This window comes from Mustela nivalis, assembly GCF_964662115.1.
Source record: "Mustela nivalis genome assembly, chromosome: 1".
NCBI classification, from domain to species: domain Eukaryota; kingdom Metazoa; phylum Chordata; class Mammalia; order Carnivora; family Mustelidae; genus Mustela; species Mustela nivalis.
Genome location: NC_139020.1, coordinates 155,232,971 through 155,257,935, shown reverse-complemented (window position 1 = coordinate 155,257,935; position 24,965 = coordinate 155,232,971). Strand labels below are relative to the sequence as shown.

The window sequence follows — 24,965 nt, the reverse complement described above, 5'->3', positions numbered from 1 at the left end:
TTATGATTGAGGTGTAAGAGTTTATTACATATTTTGATACAAGTCCTTTGGTATGTGCACCACACATATTTTCTAACTGTGGCTTGTCTTTTACTTTCTTCATGCTATCTTAATGAGCAGAAATTTTTAATTTTGGTGAAGTATAATTTATCAATATTATTCCTTTGAGAATTTAATAGGTTCACCTCTCAGGATCAAGTCTGTGATCCATATCAATTTAATTCAATGAGCTGTATCATTTTTTCCCTGTATATATAGCTAAATGATTCTAGTATTATATATTGAAAAGATTGTTCTTATGCCACTGAATCACTTGGTACCTTTGTCAGAACCAAATTGGCTATATCTATATTAATTTCTATCTGTTTGTCTATCTATCTGTTTATCTACCTATCTCTCTCAGAACTTCTTCTGGATTCTTAATATGTTTCATTAATCTAGCCATCTGTTTTATAACAATACTGCCCTGTCTTGATTACTGTAGCTTTATAATAGTTTTGAAAGCACATTGTAAGATTTGGTTCTTTATCAAATTTGTTTTAGCAATTGTAGGGCCTTTACATTTCCTTATGCATTTTAGAATTCAGTGTGTTACCTTTCCATAAAAAAAGATTGTTAGGATTCTGTTTGGTGTTGCATTATTGGTATCTTCACAACATCAAGTCTTCTGATTCATGAACACATCTTTTTCCTACCTATTTAGGTCTTCTTTAATTTTTCTTAGGCATGTTTTCTAGTTTTCAGTGTATGAGTCTTGACATATTTGGTTATATTTATCCCTAAGAAGTTAATGTTTTTATGATATTGTATAAGTAATTTTTAAATTTTCAGTTTCCAAGTGTTTATTATTAGTACATTGAAATGAATGTATTTTGACTTTGTATCCTGCAATGTTGGTAAACTGACTTATTAATTATAATAGCTTTTTTGTAGATTCCTTAGAATTTTCTACACATGTAATTATTTCATCTGTAAGTAAAATCAGTTTTTTTTTTATTTGTATGGGGTTTTTTTTTCTTGCCTTATTACATTGGTTAGGACCTTTCATAAAATGTTGAATAGGAATCATGAGAGTGTACTCCTTGCTTTGCTCCTGATCTTAGGGAGAAACATAAAGCCTTTCACCATTAAGAACTTAGTTGAGGAAGTTCCCTTTATTCCCAGTTTGCTAGGAGTTTTTATTTCTCTTCTAAATTATGAATATATATTGATTTTTCTGAAATGCATCTCCTAAATTGATTGGGATAGTCATATCATTTATTTTGAATGTTGAATCATTTATGCATTCCTTCGATTAACCTTATTTAGTCGTGGCATATTATCCTTTTATATATATTTGGATCCAACTTGCTAATATTTCATTAAAGATTTTGCATTCCCTAGGTTTTTCCCTTTGAATTGTCTGCCTTATTTTGGTATCAGGTTAATATGGGCCTCATTAAATGAGTCTAGAGATCCTTCTTTTCTATTTCTATTCTCTTTATCATTAGCTTTATGATATAATTGGTATATAACATTGTATAAGTTTAAGGTATACAAGTTGATTTGATATATTTATATATTACAGTATGATTACCGCCATAGCATTTGCTAACACCTCCAGCATGTCACATAATTATTTCTTTATTGTGGTAAGAATATTTAAGTTTTACTCTCTTGCAACTTTCAACCATATAACACAATATTATTAACTATAATCATGATGCTATACATTATATCCTATGAACTTATTCATCTTCTTACTGAAAGTTTGTACTTTTTGACCAATATCTCCCTACTTGCCCCAACCCCCAGCCCCTGTTAACTTCCATTCTAGTTTCTGTCTCTGCAAATTTGGATTTTTTAGATTTCACATGTAAGTGATATCACACTGTATTTGTCTTCCTCTGTTTTGTTTCACTTGACCACAATGTCCTCAGGGTCTATCCTTCTATCCTTCTGGTATTCCTATTACATGTATGTTTCATCTGTGTAGTTGCCCCATAGGTCTTGGGTATTCTATTCTGTTTTTTTTTTTTTATTCCATACTTTTTTTCTTTAAAAAATAAGTTTGACAGAGAGAGACACAGTGAGAGAGGGAACACAAGCAGGGGAAGTAGAAGAGGGAGAAGCAGGCTTCCCGCCGAGCAGGGAACCCGATGCAGGGCTCAATCCCAGGAGCCTGGGATGGTGACTTGAACTGAAGGCAGACGCTTAACCGGACTGAGCCACCCAGGCGCCCCTTTTCCATACTTTTTTCTCTGGTTTTCAGTTTTGGAGGTTTCTATTGAGAGAGCCTCAAGCAGAGATTCTTTCCTGTCTACTAATAAGTCCATCAATGTCACTCTTCCTTTCTGTTACAATGTGTTAGATTTCTAGCATTTTTTGGTCATTGTTTAGAATTTCTATCTCTCTACATGCATTGCCTGTGTGTTCTTGCATGATGTCTACTTTATCCATTAGAGCCATGAATATTTTAATCGTAGTTATTTTAAATTCCTGGCTTGACATTTTCAACAACTTTATCGTATTGAATGTGGTTCTGGTGCTTGCTCAGTCTCTTCAAACTATATTTTTGCATTTTAGTATGTTTTCTGATTTTTTTTCTTTAGAGTCAGACATGATGTACTGGGTAGATGGAAATGCTCTAAATAGGTCTTTATTAATGTGTTGGTGAAGCGTGAGGAGAATGAAGTAGCTCTGTGGTTCCTATGAGTAGGTCTCAGGCTTTTAGTGAGCCTGTGCTTCCGGACTGTGAACAGTGCTTGTCAGTGTGGCTAATGTGAGCTGGACTTGGAGATCTACCTCCCTCCAGATGGAAATCTAGACCTGGCCAGAATTGGGTATCTCCCCCACCATACGTCAGTCAGGTCCTGATAAAACCCTAACAGGTTAGGCTCTGGTTAATTAGTTTCTCTTGAGGGAAGGACTTGTGAAGAACAGAATGCATGTGCATCTTTCAAAATGATTCCTTTTATTCTCCCCCAGCTGGAAGAAACTGAGGATTTTCCTGCCATACTCACTGTGAGAACCTGGTAGAGCTCCAAGAAGTAAAACTCAAAAAACTGTGGGGGCCACTGTTGAGTCGGTTCCCCTAGCCTGGGGGATACCCTTGGGGGGGCCCTTTTATCTCTTAGACTTGTCCACACTGAGCCTCCAGGAGTTTGTCGATTACAGTTCAGGTTTCCTTACTCTGGAATTGGTTCCCATGGAGTTTTTGTTCCTGGGTTTCTGCTTTGCTAAACTGTAGTTATCAGTATTAGCCTGTCTTCCTCTCCAATTTGGGGGGAAGCAGTTTGCCCTGGACCTCACTGCTCTTATGACTCTAAGAAGTGTTAATTGGTTTTCCAATTTGTTTAGCTTTGTACATGTTGGGATGGAGTAGAGACCTCCAGGCTTCTTACATGTCAGACCAGAAGCTGGAAATTTTTATGGGAAGTTTTAAAATTACAAACTCCATCTGTTTACTTATTATAAAGATTACAGGACTATTCAGATTTTTCTCTTTCTTCTTGTGTCTGTTTTGGCAGTTTTTGTATTTCTAGGAATAGGTCAGTTTTACTGAAGCTGTCCAATTTGTTGACATACAGTTACTTGTAGTATTTCTTTGGAATTCTTTTGATTTCTGCAAGGTTGATAGCAATGTCCCCTCTTTCCTGATGTTAGTAATTTGATCTTTCATTTTCTCTTGGTCAGTCCTGTTAAAGTTTCTATTTCTATTCTCTTTACCCTTAGCTTTATGATATAATTGGTATATAACATTGTATAAGTTTAAGGTATATAACAAGTTGTATTTTTGTATTTTGTAATTTTGATGTCCTTTTAAAATAATCAGATATTGATTTTGTTGACCCTATTATTTTACTAATCTCTGTTCATATACTTATTTCTGCTTGTTTTGAATTTCATTTTCTCTTCCTCTCCTAATGCCTTAACATGGAAGTTTAGGTTATTGATTTGAAACTTTTAAAATTATAGGTATTTATAGCTATAAATTTCCCTCTAAGCACTACTTTATCTACATGTATCCAACAAATTTTGGCATATTATATTTTTATTTCCATTTATCTTAAAGTCTTTTCTAATTTCTTTTGTGATTTCTTCTTCTTTTTTTTTTTTAAAGATTTTATGTATTTATTTGACAGAGAGAAATCACAAGTAGATGGAGAGGCAGGCAGAGAGAGAGAGGGAAGCAGGCTCCCTGCTGAGCAGAGAGCCTGATGTGGGACTTGATCCCAGGACCCTGAGATCATGACCTGAGCCTAAGGCAGCAGCTTAACCCACTGAGCCAGCCAGGCGTCCCTCGTGATTTATTCTTTTATATGTGATTTATTCTTGACTTATTTGACATTTAAGAATGTTTTGTTTAATTTCCACCTATTTGTGAGTTCTTCAAATGACTTTTTGTACTTCTAATTTTATTTCATTATGATCAGAAAACACACTCTGTACAGTTTCAATTCACATATGTATATTCTGCTGTTTGGAGTTGAGAGTTCTGCCGGTGTCTTTTAGGTATAATTGATAGATAATGTTACTCAAGCCTTCTATTTGTATCTTCTACTTAGTTGTTAGATTCATTTTTGAAAGTGCGTGATTGAAGCCTCCAACTATTATTGTTGAATTGTCTATTTCTCCCTTTAATTCTGCCAGTTTTTGTTTCATATATTTTGTGGCTCTTATGTTAGATGCATATATGTTTATAAATGTTCTTTCTGATATATTGATGTTTTTGTCATTGTGAAATGTCCCTCTTTATTTCTAGTAAATTTTTTTGTTTCAAAATCTATTTTGTCTGGACACCTGGGTGGCTCAGTAGTTTAAGCATCCAACTCTTGATTTTGGCTCAGGTCGTGATCTCTGGGTCGTGAGATTGAGCCCTGTCTCAAGATCTGCCCAAGGCATGAAGCCTGCTTAAGAGTCCTGCACTTGTGTGCTCTCTTTCTCTCTAAAAAACAAAACAAAACAAAACAAAAGAACAAAAAAGAAAACACAAAGTCTATTTTTTTCTGACAATATAATCATTCCAGCTTTCTTATGGTTTCTGCTTGTATGGTAGCTTCTTCCATTCTTTTACTTTCAAACTGTTTGTATCTTTGAATCTTAAATGTGTTTCCTAAAACAGTACCTAATTGGATCTTGTTTTTTTTATCCAGTTTGACAGTTTCTGCCTTTTTGTTAGATTGTTTAACTGTTTACTTTTAATATTATTATTGATCTAGTTTATCTATTTCTAGTATTTTACTTTTTGTTTTTATGTGTTTTATGTGTTTTTATTCCTCTTCATTGCCTTACTTTGCATTATTTGAATATTTTTCTTTTTTTTAAGATTTTATTTATTTATTAGACAGAGATCACAAGTAGGCATAGAGGCAGGCAGAGAGGGCAGGGGGGAAGCACGCTCCCTGCTGAGCATAGAGCCTAATGCAGGGCTCGATCCCAGGACCTTGAGATCATGACTTGAGCAGAAGGCAGAGGCTTTAACCTACTGAGCCACTCAGGTGCCCCTATATGAATATTTTCTAATTTAACATCTTAATTCCTTTAATAGTTTTTCACAATATATTTTTAGTCATTTTCTTATTGATTGCTCTAGGGGATGCCACAACCATCTAACTTATCAGAATTGATGTCTGTTAAGTTAACTTAATTCTAGTGAAATATAGAAACAAACATCACTTATGTATAGTTCTATTCCCTCTACCACATTTTCGTACTATTCTTTATTATACATATTGCATCCACATATGTTAAAATCCCATCAATGTGTTTTTATCATTGCTTCATATCTTTATATGCTTACTAATGAAGCTGAGAAAAGAAAGTAAGATTATATTTATAGAGTTCATTTTATTAATTTTCTTATTTACCATTTCCAGCTGTCTCCATTTATTTCTGTGAATTTGAGGTAACTTCAAGTGTCATTTACTTACTAGAACTTCACTCCCATTCACTTCTTTGGTGCTGTTATTGCCACATATATTTTATGTTTTTATGTTACATGTCCAAGGCATCAATTTTAAACTGCTTTAGACAACTTCATTTGAAGTCAGCTATAGAGAAGAAAGGAAAATAAATACGAATTTTTCTCATCTTTTATAATTATGGACCTGTGTTCTTTGCTCTTTTGTGTGGATTTTTATTACCATTTAGGATCATTTATTTTTAGCCTGAATGATCTTCTTCAGTATTTTTTGTAAAGTGGGTTAGCTAGCAAACAAAGAATTTTCCATTTTTGTTTATGTACTATTTTATTTTACCTTCATTTTTGAAAGATAGTTTTGCAGGATAATAAAATCTTGGTTCACATTTGTTTTTTAATTTCAGCACTCATGGTATCTCATTCCATTGCTTTCTAGTCTCCACTGTTTTTAATAATAAGTTAGTTGTTGGGGTGCCTCTATGGCTCAGCCCATAGAGCACATGGTTTGTAATCTCAGGGTAATGAGTATTGGTATGCTTCATGGTGTTTTACATTCCTTTGAGCTTCCTTTAAGTTTACATTCTTCCTTCTTTCCTGTGCTCTTTGGATTGCATAATCTTTCCTGATCCCTCTTCAAGTTCACTGATTCATTCTTCTGCCAGTTCAGATTTACTGCTGTTCCACTTAGTGGATTTTCCATTTCAGTTATCACACATCTCAACTCCAGAACTTTTATTTGTTTTTTAAATAATCTCTGTCTCTTCATTGATACTCTGTATTTGATTATACATTGTTATCTAACATCCTTTATTTATTAAATATTTTTTAAACTTTTAGCATACTTATTATGACTGCTTTGCATTCTTTGTTTATTAACTCTGGCATCCAGATTCTCTCACAGGAAGCTTATGTTGCCTGCTTTCTTCCTATGTGTAGGTCACACTTCCCTAGGTTTTCCCCATGTTTTATCATTTTTGTTTAAAATTGGACATTTTTAGTAATATATTGTAGCAGATCTGGAACCAATTCTCTTTTCTCCTCTCTGGGGCTTGTTTGGTGACTTGGCTAGAGTATTCTAGTGAAGTCTGTTTCTTCTTTCCCCCACCTACCCTCACCACACACACACAAATGTGAAGTCTTTGGTGTTGCTTCTCAGAGGGCACACCCTTGGGTTTGCAGACAGTCACTGCAGGGTGATAGTTATTTTAGCAGGGCCCTCTTTGACTATCTCTTTCCATGGTCTTCTATTAATCTGTCTGCCTTATTTGGTATCACACCCAGATTTGGGGTGAACTAATTGCTGGCTAATTGCTCTATTGTTTTTGACAATACCACAGGCATTAATTCCTCTACAGTCTGATCTAATTAATTTCAGGGAGGGACACTTTTAAGGCCAGTCTGAGATTTGTTCTGACCCCAGGGAGATTTATTTTAGCTGTCTCTTTCCCTGTTTTTCTGTAGTGAACTTGCTGACCTGTGGTTTAATTTGTTGCTTTTAATGAAGAAGAGCTACTAGTCTCTTCTTATTTGTTTACCATCAAAGTCTCCATTGTTTTCAAGAATACCCTTAGGCTTGAACCCCCACATTATTCCAGTATGAAGTCAGTTCTTTTTCAGGAGATCTTGAGTGTTCTTGTTTCTTATGGAATGCCTCCTACCGTAGAGAAAATCTCTTAACTAATAATCCAAGTCCTTGGAGGGGCAGTAGCCACTCATCTTCTCAGCTTCCTTCTTTCTGCATGGGACCTCTTTCCTAAAAACTAGCTGGGGTGAGGGTAACCAGGATTCCAGTATTTTCAAGCTGTTGAATCTGGAATAGAGTCTCTGTCCTATGAGTAGAGGCTGGATGGAAGAAGAGTCCAATTTCTTGGCCATATTCAAGAGTAATGTAGCCTCTTCAACTCAGAGTTGGAGAAGATGAGAAAAGCTGGTGATCTATACCTCCTACTAAGATACATATCTCTTGATAGGGGGCTGAGGGTAGATGATGCCTCATCTTCTTGGTTGCAGCTGCCTTGAGTAGGGCTTCCATCAAATTGAACTGGAGAATAGGGAGAGAGAAGGAAGCTCATGTTTCAGTTTCCATGGACTCCTGCTACTATTACTGAATTCTGAAGATTTTTTTGAATACATGTTTCTTCACTTGCTATATGCTTTAGGACAATTTCCAGAGACTTTAAATGACTTTTTAGAAATATTTTTTATCACTTATGCCTATTTCCCTGGAGATCATGTCCTTGGAGATCCTTATACTGCCATGGAGGAAGTAAACTATATATATCTTTTTCATTAATTCCTAAATTTACTCATTTTAATGACACTCTCAGATTATTATATTAATTTAATTTTTTTCTCAAGTAAAGTCACCTCCTAGTAGTTAATTTTTAGGGCTACTGATTTTGTTTAGCTCCTCCTACATTTTGGAATGTTAGTTTAAATTTCTCTTTAGTGAGAGGATCTGTCACTCTCTCTGCAGTCTAGGTTCTGTGATGTCTTTAATAGACCTTCCTAAGGCAGCCACTACAGAGCCAAGTCTTTTGTTGACAATTTAGGATTCTTGTCTATTCATGATACGAGGTGTATTTCAGATCCAGTGGGTTCCTTTACCCAGGCCTATTTCTGAGGCTGTACTTCCTCCTGCCTCCATAGACATGCAGCTGTGTATAATTTTAATTCTAAGCATTGGCCACAACTAGTTTTGGCTTTCTCTCTTAAGTGCAAGAACTTCAGCGCAGTCCATAGTTTCAAGCCTTGAATATAGCTGTGATTCTCTTCCTCACATGGGGCACTTCTAGTCATCATTACCTGCTACATGCTTTAGATTGTCACTGCTTTATATTTCTGTTCTGTGTCTGGTCAATAGCTATATTCACTTGTTTTTTTTTTTTGTGTGTGTGTGTGTGTGTGTGTGTAATATATCAAAGCATGTGTTCAAATGAGAGAAGTGTTTTAAATTATGATCTTACACTGTCAGAGTTGCAGGAACACTCACAATAGATTTTAAGATGAAACCTTCACCTAAGGCATGACTTTGCACATCTTTCTTGGATATACCTGCAAGTCCTCAGACAAAATTTATTTTTTATTTTTATATAGTAATACATTTTCATTTTTCTCTTTATGCCCTTTTCTATTTCACTAAGCCAAACCTCTATAACCCAAAGAATAAAAAAATTATTTTCCATATTATTCTTTTAACATTTTTACTCATCTGTTTATATATCAGTGTATCAAATCATTATGGATTTTATTTTTACTATATTCTGGCATTATATTTTCAGGGATAACTAACTATATGACTTATTAAATAATTTATTATTTAGCTGTCGAAGTGAAAGGATACAGTAAATTTCACCTCTGCATTATTTGGTGAATTTTTTTTTACCAAAACCATATTGTTTGATTATATGACTTTTGAGTAAGTTTTATTACCTGTTTCCTATAGTAGTTTCCCCAGAATTATTTTATGTTGACTTTCTCCAGGAGCAGTTTTAAAAAGTAAACAGAAACAAAAGTAATAATGTCACAACTTAAACTTGTTTTATCTTTTTTTTTTTTAAGATTTTATTTACTTATTTGACAGACAGAGATCACAAGTAGACAGAGAGGCAAGCAGAGATAGAGGGGGAAGCAGGCTACCTGCAAATCAGAGAATCTGACATGGGGCTCGATCCCAGGACCCCGGGATCATGACCTGAGCTGAAGGCAGAGGTCTTAACCCACTGAGCCACCCAGGCACCCCTGAACTTGTTTTATCTTAAGTGAGATTTCCAGGAAAACTATTAATTCTACTCTGGGCTTTTTGGTGTCAGGCCTTTGAACTCCATCAGGTGACCAAGAGGTCCATCAGCCCAGGAGCTCAAAGTGTGGAAATTGATGTGTTCTCTGAAGATGATATATGTTTGTCAGGACAGGATCCCAAAAAGGTAATTTTCCCAGAGTGTTCCAGAAAGAACACGTAGCTGGTCCATATACATTCTCCAACATAGCCACTGTGGCTATCAAGAATAAAATATCAGGATTAATGCAGAACAAACTGCCAGAATTAGATCAAGCAAAGGCCAAGGTTTCATAACCTCTCCACCAGTACATCTGGGGCATGATAATTCCTCCTTGTGCTAGGCAGTTCTGTCTGTTGTAGGATGTTTAGTAGCATTCATAGCATCTACCCACTAGATGTCAATAGTTGTGAAATTGAAAGTGTCTTTAGGTATTGTTAGTATGTCTACTTGAGGTCAAAATCAATGAGAATCACAAGTCTAGACCTATTATTCCAGGATCTGAAAGAGCTAAAAATTAGTCTCAGTAAAATAGCCTTTACCTCATCATACAGCCTCCCTGTTTGGAGTTAGATCGTATCAGAGAGATGATTTGTAGGGAGGAATAGGTTGAGATACTGTGTCTTTATATACCTCACTTTTTTCAGCTAGGGGAGAGCAGTTAGGGAATTCTCTCCTAAAGCCAGAGCTAGTCAGAGCATTTTAAAAAGCACCCGAAGAGAGGGGCACTTTGTAGCTATACCTATACCTAGAATCCTTTGTCTAGCTAGCTTCATTCCTAAAAAGTTATACACTAAGGTATTGGTGCTACCATTGTGAAAGTCAGTCTTGGTAAATAATTCCCCTTTTCCTTTGTTCTGATGTGCAGAAGTGTGATACTACCAGTGTGCTCTCAGAATGTAGCACCATTGATCCACAGGATCCCTTTGGGCAGATACATAAAATTATTCCCAAAAAAGAACCAGAGAGATGTTTTCCCAAAGGTAAGTGTCAGTATTACTGCATCCAGTTCACAGAATATTTGGATGAGTTTCTGTTCTTTGAAGCTATGGGATTTTGTTAGATGTATTATTTCTACTTCTACTGGAAACAGAAGTGAAGAGAGGGCATCCATAGATTTTTGGGGCCATTATCAGATCCAAGCAATGGAGATTTCAGGAAATTCTTGATTTAGGTCAGCTCAACTAACACAGCCTAACAATGAGGGTAGAAGCTCTAGGAAACTTTCCTATTGCCCAGATTATGGGCTCAACAAATGTAGATAGATAGGTAGAGACTTAAATGAATGAATGAATCTAAAATTAAAATTTTTTTCATAAGTTTGACACTAGACTGGTCTTAGAACAGACACCAAGAATGAGCTTCAAACTAATTCCAGGTTGTTTGACAGCCCCCAAAGTGCACATGTGGTCAGAGGTCAGCCTAGATATAGATTACTGTTAGTTATCCTGCCTTATATTTGGACTGTTGCTTGAGGTGTATACAGGATGTCAAGAGTGAAGTTGGAGAAGAAACAGAGTAGAGAGCCCAGATATGGACCCTCAACTCTATGGTCAAATAATCTTCGACAAAACAGGAAAAAATATACAGTGGAAAAAAAACCATCTCTTCAATAAATGGTGCTGGGAAAACTGGACAGCTATATGTAGAAGAATGAAACTTGACCATTCTCTTACACCGTACACAAAAATAAACTCAAAATGGATAAAAGACCTCAACGTGAGACAGGAATCCATCAGAATCCTAGAGGAGAATATAGGCAGTAATCTCTTCGATATCAGCCACAGCAACTTCTTTCAAGATATGCCTCCAAAGGCAAAGGAAAGAAAAGCGAAAATGAACTTTTGGGACTTCATCAAGATCAAAAGCTTCTGCACAGCAAAGGAAACAGTCAACAAAACAAAGAGGCAACCCACGGAATGGGAGAAGATATTTGCAAATGACAGTACAGACAAAAGGTTGATATCCAGGATCTATAAAGAACTCCTCAAACTCAACACACACAAAACAGACAATCATATCAAAAAAATGGGCAGAAGATATGAACAGACACTTCTCCAATGAAGACATACAAATGGCTATCAGACACGTGAAAAAATGTTCATCATCACTAGCCATCAGGGAGATTCAAATTAAAACCACATTGAGATACCACCTTACACCAGTTAGAATGGCCAAAATTACCAAGACAGGAAACAACATGTGTTGGAAGGGATGTGGAGAAAGGGGAACTCTCTTACACTGTTGGTGGGAATGCAAATTGGTACAGCCTCTTTGGAGAACAGTGTGGAGATTCCTCAAGAAATTAAAAATAGAGCTTCCCTATGACCCTGCAATTGCACTCCTGGGTATTTACCCCAAAGATACAGATCTAGTGAAAAGAAGGGCCATCTGTACCCCAATGTTTATAGCAGCAATGGCCACAGTCGCCAAACTATGGAAAGAACCAAGATGCCCTTCAACGGACGAATGGATAAGGAAGATGTGGTCCATATACACTATGGAGTATTATGCCTCCATCAGAAAGGATGAATACCCAACTTTTGTAGCAACATGGACGGGACTGGAAGAGATTCTGCTGAGTGAAATAAGTCAAGCAGAGAGAGTCAATTATCATATGGTTTCACTTATTTGTGGAGCATCACAAATAGCATGGGGGACAAGGGGAGATGGAGAGGAGAAGGGAGTTGAGGGATATTGGAAGGGGAGGTGAACCATCAGAGACTATGGACTCTGAAAAACAATCTGAGGGTTTTGAAGGGGTGAGGGGGTGGGAGGTTGGGGGAACCAGGTAGTGGGTATTGGAGAGGGCACGGATTGCATAGAGCCCTGGGTGTGGTGCAAAAATAATGAATACTGTTTTTCTGAAAATAAATAAATTGAAAAAATTTTAAAAAAACAATGAATACTGCTATGCTGAAAATAAATTTTAAAAAAATTAAAAAAAAAGAAAGGCTAGTCTCTAGAAGAAGGAGGAATGGCATAAAAGACAGGAAAAAAAGCCTTTTAGGGAGATTAACCTATTGATGTTCTGAATAATGGAGGAGGGCAGAGGCTGACTGAGGACACCTCACAGTAGCTTAGGAAGATGATGAGGAAAGGAGTGTAATGTTGTAATCACCGTGAAATTAACCTCCATGGAACTTGGAGGATGGTGATGAGGGGAGAGGATGATGTAATTCAGCTGAAGGCTGGTGTGTGTTGAGGTTAAATGCTTAGCTATGTGTAAACACCTTGACAATTGATCAGATTGTGTGGTTTGGGTGGTTCACGGAGTCTGTGCCCATCTTTACTTCATTCCCCTCTGTCCTTAGGACACTGTTTACTGTTGCCAAAAGAAATTGCTGCATGAAAAACAGCCAGGAAGCCTCAGTGGCACACAATAATAAACATGCATATACAATACTCCACTCATCTAGCCTCATTATTTCTGCTGATTTTGGAGGTATTTATTCATATGAGTGGTAATGATTGGGAGTTGGCCAGTCTGGCCTGGGCTTAACTGAGCCCATTGTCTCTGTACCACATGTCATTTCTCCTTCTTCTGAAACCAGTGGCTGGCCCAAAATATTCCTTTCATTATGGAGATGGTGCCAGAGAGCAAGTACAAATATGCAAGGCCTCTCAAGACCAAAGCTCAGAACTGGTAGGTGTGATTCCCACTCTGTTCTATTGGCTAAATCAAGCCACATGGCTGAGCCCAGATTCAAGGGGTTGGAAAATGACTCCACCTCTTCAGAGAGAATAATTGAAGAAGTAAGGGGCATGCATAAAGGGAAGAGTGAAGAGTTAGGGTTATTAATTCAGCTCATTACAGACCCTAAGAATAATGCTACTGTTCATTCCTTGCAGGCCTGGGTCACTGCTTCCCATGCTGTGCCGTGGACAAGAGAAAGTCCCCCTGGATCATTTGGTGGAACCTGAGGAAAACTTGCTACCAAATAGTGAAACACAGCTGGTTTGAGAGCTTTATTATCTTTGTGATTCTGCTGAGCAGTGGGGCACTGGTAAATTAACAGTCTTGTGAGGACATTGGGCATTGGGTGGCTAGGTTACATTCTGATATGGGGCTGTGTATATGGGGAGACCAAGCAGAAGGGGGGTCTTTGCTGCTGGTTTCCCTTAAGGGCAGGATTTTGCACAACTTCTGGAGTCCTGCTCCCAACTAGGAAGTCCCAAGCCAAAGACACTTTACTTATGGGGAAACATGATTCAAATCAACACTTTAAAGTGGCTACTGGAGTCTCTCCCTGAACTTTATGCTTATCCCTCATTCTTGCAGAATTTCTAGAGATTTTCACTGTATCCTATATGTTTCTTTCTCTAGATAGCATTGTTCCTACCTCTCTTTTCTGGAAAACCATAATGCTGCTTTCCTAAAGGTAGAACATTAGGAGGAGAAGGCTACAGGGACCAGATTTTGATTTAATATTCTGTCTTGGTATTTTCTATCAGTCATGGTCCCTTGAGAGGAGACAAACAGATACTGCTTTATTCACATAGCAAATCCTTCCAGATCAAGGTGTAGTGGTCCCGGTGAGTTTTGGAAATAACTCTAAATCCATGCCTCCATAGCATATAGTCATAAACTCCTTCCTACTCTCTCTCCTCACTTTTTGGTCCTTCTTGCCTCTCTTATTTGAGCGACAGCTTCTTCTTTCTTATCACCTACATGTTTCTCTCTTTTTCCTTCTCTCCCCTTCTATCTTGTATTTTCCCTTAAAATGGCCATAATGTAGAACTAAACTCTCTATTTGTTGTGTAAGTAAGTGGAGTCTTAGATTCTCCCTTACTGATTTAGAATCACAGAGCATTTCACAGTAAGTCACTAACAATTAGAAGGGACAAGGAAATGTCTTGCTTCTTTACCATTGCCTTCCTTGTTCGTGCTTTACACTCGTGTGATCTCTGGGTGAACAGAGAGGAGTACATACCGTGAGCTGCTAGATCCTATGATCAGCACACATCTCCATTTATCTACTTACTGCAGGTAAATTAATTCTCACACAAAACATAAAAAATAAAAAAAGTAAATCTCTAAACCATGCCAGAGAACTCTCTTAGTTAATTTTTATTGCTTATCCTTGGTCTAGGATTCCATGTAGCCTTCGGGTACTTGCATTTTCACTGGATGTTTACTCTTATTCAAGTAATAGCGTTCTTTCATTTATTCCACAAATGATCATTGGTGTCTACCAAGCCCTGTGCTAGTCAGTGGGGAAAAATAGTGTTGTCAGAAGGTCAGGGGCACATGCTACCATCCTCCTAGTTGTCATCTGTGATCTGATGAGGCAAGTGTAGGTTGGGCAGAGGAAAACAAAGCACACAATGCAGAGGGTTCTAGGAGAAGGACTCAGGTCCTATTTCACTTTACATAGTTGTAGACAAATGGAAACAAGAAACATCTAATCCCTTGCCACTGTATGTGGTATATTGATCAGCAGTTTCAATATTACTTGCAAGCTTGTTAGAAATGCAGTCTTGGGTCCACCCCAGACCTGCTGAATCAGAACCTAAGTGCTTTGGGACTCATTAGAGTTAGGGAAACAAAATCTGAGCAACTGGGTAAAAATGGGAACTTTCTGGACAAGGAAGTAGTCTCATTATAATGTGGGAGTCTCCCAAGTTTAGTGGCTGATATTGATCTACTCTTCAATTGGACAAAGTGAGATCTGCTGAGCCAGGTTGTTGCTCAGCTTCCAAAATGAGAAGGGAAATGAGATTCTAATACCATTCAGATTTGCCTCTCTTCAAGCAGGCACACAGACCAAGTTCCTGACTTCCAGGAGCGTGGAGTCTAGTAGGGATGACAGATGGGGTCCAAACAATTATGGACAAGGGCCATAGTGATACACTCAGAAAAGCAGTGGATGACATGGGGCCATGCAAAGCAGGCCCTTAATTGTCTTGGTGGAAGAAGGAAAGTTTCCAAAGAAAATATTAACTGAAATGAAACTTTAACAGTGACAAGGAGCTGGCAGGGGACAGGAAGAGGTAGAGAGCCTTCTCCAATCAAAGGTTCACTTAGGAGCTGGAATTCAGACTGTTTTATTCTTTTGCATTTTTTTTTTCCTAAATATCCAACAATAGGACCAATTTCGTTCTTGCCTTCAGTTTTTGCCCAAATGTCTTGACAGGTTCAGTACCAGGGACCCTTATCATCATCATCTTCTTCTCCTCCTCCCCCCTCCCCCTCTTCCTCCTCCCCCTCCCCTTCCTCCTCCTCCTCCTCCTCCTCCTCCTCCTCCTTCTTCTTCTTCTACTTTTTCCCATTTTCAGTAACTCTGTAGAGGCCAAAAGGACAGTTTCTACCCTAGTTATATAGACCCCTAGAATCACGTACACACTTAAGGTGAGGTGGATGTTTGGATGTATCATGAAAAATGGTCTCTCCAGAAGCTAGAATGTCTCACTTTCATGATTACGCTCAATGAATGTTTAATATTCAAAGTAATTTAGCCCTAGCCCAGAGCATCCCCAAATTTTGTGTGTCTAGGTACCCCAAAAATGGGCTCATACTTAGGGAGCACTGGAGTAAGTAAGTTTGGCTGTTTGTTATAGATTTTTGGCCTCAGGGTTGGTAAAATCTAGCTGAAGACTAAGGTGTTTGGAACTAAGGTGTTATGAGCAATGCAGAGCCACTAAATAGAGCCACTAAGGTAACTAGGAGGATGATAGAGATGGAATATGCCACTGGGTGGTTCTGGAAAAGTTGGCATGATATTGTTAGCAAGAGTTGAAAGGGTCAGGAAGACCAGGAAATTATGTGGTGATCTGTTCGGAAGATATTTTCATATTCCAGGGATCAGTGGTGAGAACCTAGGGAGATATTGTGGCAATAGAAGTCTAGAAATAGGATTTTCCTTCTTCCAGTTTTACTGACTCAAGGAATTTATTCCGCTGAGAAATTTCCTTCTTAATACCTTTTAAGCAAAACCTTGTCACCAAAAGAGATGCTAGTTTATTCAGATAAGGAAGAAAAATTTAAAAAGTAAGGTCAGCCAGTCATTCTAAGCAAATATTCAACCTGGCCTATGGCTATGCTTTATCATTTCAGGTATTTGAAGATGTTGACCTTGAGAAAAGACCCAATATCAAAGAACTACTTAATTGTACTGACCATATTTTCACATACATTTTTATCCTGGAGATGGGTCTAAAATGGGTGGCCTTTGGATTTAGGAAGTATTTCACCAGTGTCTGGTGCTGGCTCGATTTCGTCATTGTGATTGTAAGTTTACCATCTCTGTTTTCCACGAAGGCAGGGGTTGGGGGAAGGGAGGGGAATATGCTTTTCCTGTGTGTCTTGTTTGGGTGCCTCTCCAAATACTTTTCTTCACCGTATTTGTAAGTAGTTGTCATTTATCTGTCAGCTGTCCTACTCATCCTAAGTCCCATTCCTCATACTGCACTTCATATTCCCACTACCCCAATAGTTTCCATGATGGCACTCATCCACTTCTCTCCATAAACACTGCTTATGTCTGATGTGTACCTAGAATAATTCTGAATGTCCCAACCTTCTCCTTCCAACTTTCTATTTTCTCTTGAGACTTCTCAAAGCAGGTCAGTGGCCAACAGACTAGGCTGGCCTCCCTCTTAATTGTCAAGCAACAGAGGATTATTCACATACATTCTTTCATTTAATCTGCACAACGATGTTCCCACCAGAGTTGTACATTACCTACCATATTACAGATAAGGAAACTTGAAGCTCAGATGGTCAGTAACTTGTTTCAGACGAAACTGGAATTCATACCTTGGTCTGTGTGATGTTAAGGTTGATAGCAGTACACCACATTTATTCAGTGCTTTCTCTATGCCAGGTGTTCTGCCGTATGCTTCATAAGCATTCTTTCTTTGTTATCACAACCACTCCATGCAGTAGATGCTACTACTTTTTCTCTTATACACAGGGAGAAACTAAGTAACAGAGAGGTTAAGAAACGTGTCAGAAATTGGCCAGCTAGAAGTAGTGGAGATGAAACTCAGACCTAGTAAGCCCCTCTCTGAAGTCCTTGATTTTAACCTCTATTCTTTCTACCATGTGCTAATTAGTTAGACTTTGTCCCTGCTATTTAGAGAAGTAGACACGACAGATGCATAAGCATAAGCCGTGTGGTCAACATAGCAACTAGAGAACCCTAATGTTGTTAATGTTGTTGGTGGACATAAGTAGGTAGGTGGTTTGGGCATTTTAGAAAGGCATCAATGCTATGGGAGCTCCAACAGAAATAATAAAAAAGAATAAAAATAACCACATGTCTATAAACCCTATCAGTTTCCAGGGTTATCTTATAGTATAGGGAAGAACCCATAAGATAGTGGACAGATGATTAGTATCTACATTCTAAGAAGCCGTGGTCTACTAACCTAAACTCAGGAAACTGATCCTAAAATTATCTTGTCTGCTCTCTTTCTGTGTACCTTAGGCAAAATACTTCCTCCTTTTGATAAGTCTTCACCTTAATAAAAATGAAAGTATAGGCTACAAATTACCCAAATTAGACCAGATACAAATGGAAAACACGAATCTAACAATAGCCATTTAAAATATCAAAACAGTAGTTCAACACCACACTGTCAAAAAAGAACACCAGGCCCAGATGATTTTGCAGGCAAGTTTTACCAAACTTTCAAGGAATAGTGCTATATACTGAATGTTTGCATCTCCTTAAAATTCATATGTTGAAACCTAACCACCAATGTGTTTATATTTGGAGGTGGTACCTTTGGGAGATGATTAGGTTATGAGGGCAGAGCCCTCATGATTGGGGCTAGTGATGTTATAAAGGAGACCCCACAGAGCTTCCTCACCCCTTCTGCCATGTGAGGACACAGGGAGAAGAAAATTATCTATGAGTCAGGATGTGATCTTTCACCAGACACTGAATCTGCTGGCACCTTGATCTTGGAATATCCAGCCTCTAGACTGAGAAATTAATTTATGTTATTTATAAGCAACCCAGGCTTTGATATTCTGTTATAGCCTCCTGAACTAAGATAAACAGCTAATTCCAACCTTATTTAAATTGTTACAAAGAATAAAAAAAGAGGAAACTTGCACACTTTATTTGATGAGACAAATATAATCTTGGTAATAAACTGAATGGAACAAAAATGAGTAGAACAAGAAAAGAAACAATCTTGTAATTATTTATTTTTATAAATCCCAGAGAAAGCACTTGATAAGTATGGTCCACTGTTACTATTATTAACATTAGTATCATATAGACCAAGGTGTGAATCCCAGTTACGCCTGAAACAAATTGCTAATCCTCTGAGCTTCAGCTTTCTTTGTCTGTAACAGGGCAAATGATACATCATGCTACTTAATTCAGAACATTATTGTGCAGATTTTTAAAAATTAAAAAAAAATCTTAGAGAAAGTATGTGAGTGGAGGGGTCAGGGAGGGACAAAGGGAGAAAGAGAATCTTAAGCAAACTCCATATTCAGCACAGAGCCTGCCATGGGTCTTAATCTTAGAATCCTGAGATCAGGACTTGAGCCAGAGTCAAGAGTCAGATGCTCAACGGACTGAGCCACCCAGGCACCTTGTGAATAATCCTTTTATGTTGCTTGTTAATCAACATTATATAAAATGATCTTTATAGTTTTGAAGTATAAAAATAGAAATACAGCCACAAAAAAAAAATCTATCTAAATTCAACTATTTCAAATTGTAAAACTTTCGGGTTTTTTTATTCAATAGAATTATAATTATAAAGACAGGCTAGAACTTGGAGATAGTACTTGCCACATGCATAACAGAAAATGATTATCTATAGTCTATAAAAACTCTCTACAAATCAATAAAAAAAAGACAACTTAGTGTAAGAATGGGAGAAAGACGGGGTGCCTGGGTTGCTCAGTTGATTAAGCGACGGCCTTCAGCTCAGGTCAAGATCCTGGAGTCCCAGAATCAAATCCCTCATCCAGCTCCCTGCTCAGCAGAGAGTCTGCTTCTCCCTCTGACCCTCCCCCCATCTCATGTTGTCTCTCTCATTCTTTCTCTTTCAAATAAATAAACAAAATCTTAACAAAAAAGAATGGGAAAAAGGATACAAACAGGCAAGGAAACACAAGTTACTAATAAATATATGAAGAAATACAAACTAGATTTATCACCAGTTAGCATAGAAGTGAATATTAAAATGAGAGGCTTTGTCATCAGACTGACAAAAAGAATTTTTTTTAAGGTTTTATTTATTTATTTAACAAAGAGAGATCACAAGCAGGCAGAGAGGCAAGCAGAGAGAGAGGAAAGGAAGCAGGCTCCCTGCTGAGCAGAGACCCCCCCCCCCCAATTCGGGGCTCGATGCCAGGACTCTAGGATCATGACCCGAACTGAAGGCTCCAACCCATTGAGCCACCCAGGTGCCCCAGACTGACAAAAATTTTAAAGTTAGATAATTTCTAATATTAAGAAAGACATTACAAAATGGAATCTCTAATCACTGCTAACAACTTTGGTAAGTTATTTTAGGGAAAATTTTGCACATTAAGTAAAATTACAAATGAGCCCAATTTATTATCCAGAAATACCACTTCTAGTTATACATCTATGGAAAATTCTTGTGTATGTATGCAGGGAAAGTGCACACATCTGTCCAGTCTGTTGTTCATAATAGTAAAAAATTGGAAATAACCTAGATACTCACCAAGGGGGAATGGATCCATAAAATATGAATATTTCTATGCCATAATTTTTTTAAGTTAAAAGGAACAAACCACAAGAATATATCAAAATGGTGAATGTCAAAACAGTACAGAGTAATAAATGAAAGTTAGATAGAAAAAAGATAAAATCAGCAGAAGACTTCCCACCTTAAGAGTACTATAAAGTGGAAAAAAATGTGGGTACTTTTATGTCTGCATGTCTCATCAGTGTTTCCCAATTTGATGGAATAGAGACTGAGGATAATTTTATCAGGCGAAAAGGTATACAGTGTCCCTCTAGGGACCCTTTTTCCCCACCTGTGATAAGAGTTATTTGGTAAAGCCAGAAGAACTGCTAAACTGTGCAATCATTTTCCCTCTGGCTAGGAACTAGGTAGAAGGAGATATTTGTGGGAAAGCTGCTGAAATAACTCCCAACAGATAATGCTATTACAAACAAAAAGCCTATTTTAGAAAACCTTTGTAAAAAAAAAAATCATTTATTTATTTATTTATTTATTTATTTGACAGAGAGAGAGAGAGCACAAGCAGGCAGAGAGGCAGGAAGAAGGAGAGGAAGAAGCAGGCTCCCCGCTGAGCAGAGAGCCTAACGAGGCTCGGTCCCAGGACCCAGAGATCATGACTTGAGCCACAGACAGTTGCTTAACTGAGCCACCCAGGCACCCCTGGAAAACCTTTATAAACAAAAGCATTTTGAATTGATGGTGATTTTTAAAAATTAATTATACATTTAAAATTTTTATTATTCTGCCATATTAACTCACTTAATTTCTCTCAATTTGCTAGTATTTTACCACTATGATGAGATTGGCAAGGGTATGATTTTAGATAATAGTGAACTCTGATATCAATGTAGTCAGTCATATGATAATTCACTTCCTGTCCTGCTGAACAACGCTTCTTTCAAGTTGAACCTCTGCAGGCTCTGCATAATCAGTAAGAATGACTAGAATCTGCAAATAGTGGTCTTCAACGTAAGCTCATTATGTTTAAGTTTCAGTTTAGTGTATTTGTAGAACTTTCCAGTCCTTAGTCCTGACCCATTGGGAAGAAATATGCTGGGAGAGAAAATTTAATTCCTCCAAAAAGGGGCATCTGAGTGAGGGGGACTATTAGCAAATAGTTTATTATTTTGTTGTAACTTTTTATTATATCATTTCAAACTTACAGAAAAGTTGCAGGAAATAACCCATATACTCTTTCTCCAGGTTCATTTCATTAGTTATTAACATTTTAGTTATTAACATCTGCTTGTAATTTTCTCTCCATTTTTCATTCTAAATTGCTTGAGATTAGGTTGCAGTCACCATACCCCTTTACCCCTAAACAATCCAGTGTGTGTTTCCTAAGAAAAAGGAATTTGTCTTACACAGTCACAGCACAGTTATCAAAGTTAGGATATTTAACATGACTCAATAGCAAAACCCATCTCCATTTTCAAATTTCATCAGTTGTTTCAACAAGGTCCTTTATGGTTAATCCTTTCCATCCATCCACAGTGGCCTCCCCTCTCCTCCCCCCAATCCAGGATCCAATTCAGGACTCAAGTGACGTATCATTGTCATGTCCCTTTGGTTTCCTTTAACTCACAACAATTTCTCAGCTTTTATTTGTCTTTTATTAAACAAATAAAGTAAATGCATTGTCCTTACTTATATGGGCTATAGGTTTGACAAACAAGGAGAAAAATAGCATCTTCTCTTGCCATCCCACTTCCTGCAAGGGCTTGCTGCTTTCTGTTTCTGGATAATCCACTGAAGGCACCGTGTGTCTGACTCTTAGAATGAGGGCTGCCAGTCCCCCACTGGCTTCCCTGGAAACCAAGTCAGGTGCACTACCTGTGGCTTCTCTTCCCACCAGGTCTCTGTGACCAGTCTCAGTGACTTAACGAGCTTGAAGTCTTTCCGGACCCTAAGAGCCCTGAGGCCCCTGCGAGCATTGTCCCAGTTCGAAGGAATGAAGGTACCTTCTTCAGGCAGATGGGAGGAAGGTCAGCTGTCAGGGAAAGGTGGAAAACCAACTGCTCTTGCATTTCCTGGGCTCCTTCCTATCCAGTCCACTGCTTAGAATTTGAGAGATGGAGAAAAATTTAAGATATAACATCCATTCTGTGATAGCCAAGATGGGCTCTGGTTTCCCTTTTCAGTCCCAGGGTAGGTGTCCTATATCAGTAATACTGTCATCAAAGTACACTTCTCAAGTGATCCTTGGTGACAACAGAAGGGACCCATTATGTAAGGAGCTAAGAGCAAGGCTTACCATAGGAAGCAGGGTTGGGGTGGGTTGGAGGTAGAAAGTAAAGACAGAGCTCCAAGAGATCCAGTCCCCACATGTCAGGCCCACCCTGAGATCTAGAGCTTGATGAATCCCATGCATCTGTTATGTATTTCTTCTGTTTTGTTTTTTTAAGGTGGTAGTCAATGCTCTCATAGGTGCCATACCCGCCATTCTGAATGTTTTGCTTGTCTGCCTCATTTTCTGGCTGATATTTTGTATCCTGGGAGTAAACTTCTTTTCTGGAAATTTTGGAAGATGCGTTAATACAACAGATATAAACTCAGTTATAAATTACAGCACTATTGAAAGCAAAACTCAGTGTGAAAATGGAAATTTATCTTGGGTCACCCTTCCAGTCAACTTTGACAATGTGGGAATGGCTTACCTTGCCCTGCTGCAAGTGGTAAGTGCTGTTTGTGTGTTTTTCACTGTGAGGACAGAAACCTTAAAAGAAGCATAAATCATTTCTCAGTTTAATAAAAACACAGTGACTCCATTGAGATAGTAGAATCAAATCCCAGTTCCCTATGTGGAAACCAGTGCCCTTTGGAATTGTTCCCCATTAAGCATCTCCAGCTTTACCTCCAAGAAACCTCAACCTCCATACAATGCCCCTTTCCATCTTACCCTGTCCTATATGGTACTGCCATCCAGAGTTCCAGCCAGAGAGAACTGGAGCCTCAGATGCAAAGCCATACCATTAGCAGTAGTTCTCTTTTGGAAGTCAATCCCCTGGTCAAACCACAGTTGCTAGGTCTTCAACAGACATTGCAAACATGTGGTATCAGAAGAGCCTCAGCCATGCTCTTTCTGGCAGTTGTTATGCAGCCTCTTTAGAAATTTTTAAGGCAGAAGTTTCCTTTTAAGAAAAGCTTTTCATCTTGTGCAAAGGAAGAAGAAAAAAAACCCAAGACACCTGTTTTTTAATTCCCTCCTACAGTTCTTTTATCTGGACATTCTGTCCTGGACATTTGGTCCTGGGCCTTGCTTGCTGTTATAGGGCACTTCTCTGTTGATAGCAAGTCTGTAATTATGTTCATGTTTATTTGCTTTTGTTACAGGCAACATTTAAGGGCTGGATGGATATTATGTATGCAGCTGTTGATTCCAGAGGGGTGAGATTTTGTTCTACCGTGTTCTAGAGTGCTAGGGTCAAATCAGGGATATCATGACTGCATAGACAGTATAGAACTTCCCACATCATATTTCCATCAGCCAATGTTCTTTGCTTTGTTTTCCTTGGGACAGTGACTATGAAACAGGGATAAAAGAGGTTCCTTTTCATCCTTCCATGAGTATTACATCTTATCTTGCTCCAAAGTCCAGTCCTGTTTCTCCATAGTAACCAAGGAGTAACATCTTATGGAGGAGATGCAGCCAAAAACAACAGAATCACAGAATGCCTTGATTTTCCTCTCTTACTTCTTTTCTAAATGGGTATCAGGCAGAAACCAAATTTCAAACAGTGCTAGTCCTGAACCATGTGAAAACCTTACAGCTAGACTAGGGTCTGATAAGAGATACCTTCCAATGGCTCCAGGCTGAGAGACTAAATGGGTTTCTGGTGGTTGCCAACAACAAAATTCTAGTTAAGTAAGAAGTAATCATGGATTCTGAAAGTTGGAAGAGTACTCAACCATCTGGTCCATTTCTGTGTCCCAGTTGGGAAAACTGAGAATTGGAAAGGAAGAGTGTTGCCCAAAACCATGGAGTAAGCAAATGGTTGAATCAAGAATGGAATCAGCATTGTTTATTTTTTTCCTGTAATCACACGCATGATGCTGTTCTGTTTGAGAGTCTGCAGAGTTGATGCCTGGCACATAGTAGGTATGTGAGCTTATAGTGGCAGTGGAGGTAGTATGAGAAGTGGGTTATTTTTTTTTAATGTAAGCTCCATGCCCAGTGTGCAGCCCAACATGGGGCTTGAACTAATGACCCTGAGATTAAGACCTGAGAGCTGAGATCAAGAATCAGATGCTTAACTGACTGAGCCACCCATGCATGCCAAGAAATATTATAATTGTAGTATTAGAGACATTTTATAACAAAGACAGCATTTTAAATATTTATGTGTTTTTTCTGTTGTTGTCTTTTGAATATATGACTTTCACCTTAATTTAACTTGGGCATCAACGTGCCTTGAGGTGGAGATGGGGAGGAAATCTTATGCAGATGTATTCATGGAAGAAGTGTGTGGCTTACATGTTCCCTGAATGAATGGTAGGTGGATGGAGGTGTGTGGAGGGATGCCCCTCCTGTTGCTGGTCGTGGGACAGTATAGCTGGTGTGTATGTACTGACTTCTAGCATGATGTTGCCCTGGTCTG

General features: G+C 38.1%; 1 protein-coding gene across 1 annotated transcript in view; it reads left to right on the top strand.

The window, feature by feature from the left end:
* SCN11A (sodium voltage-gated channel alpha subunit 11) overlaps positions 1 to 24,965 on the top strand; it is a 103,644-nt gene that overhangs the window by 60,278 nt on the left and 18,401 nt on the right. The window contains exons 18-24 of the mRNA XM_082746047.1: positions 9,715 to 9,828; positions 10,550 to 10,664; positions 13,534 to 13,688; positions 16,739 to 16,912; positions 22,223 to 22,324; positions 22,773 to 23,042; positions 23,701 to 23,754. Coding sequence (XP_082602173.1) covers positions 9,715 to 9,828; positions 10,550 to 10,664; positions 13,534 to 13,688; positions 16,739 to 16,912; positions 22,223 to 22,324; positions 22,773 to 23,042; positions 23,701 to 23,754 — 984 coding nt within the window. The remainder of the gene's footprint in view (positions 1 to 9,714; positions 9,829 to 10,549; positions 10,665 to 13,533; positions 13,689 to 16,738; positions 16,913 to 22,222; positions 22,325 to 22,772; positions 23,043 to 23,700; positions 23,755 to 24,965) is intronic.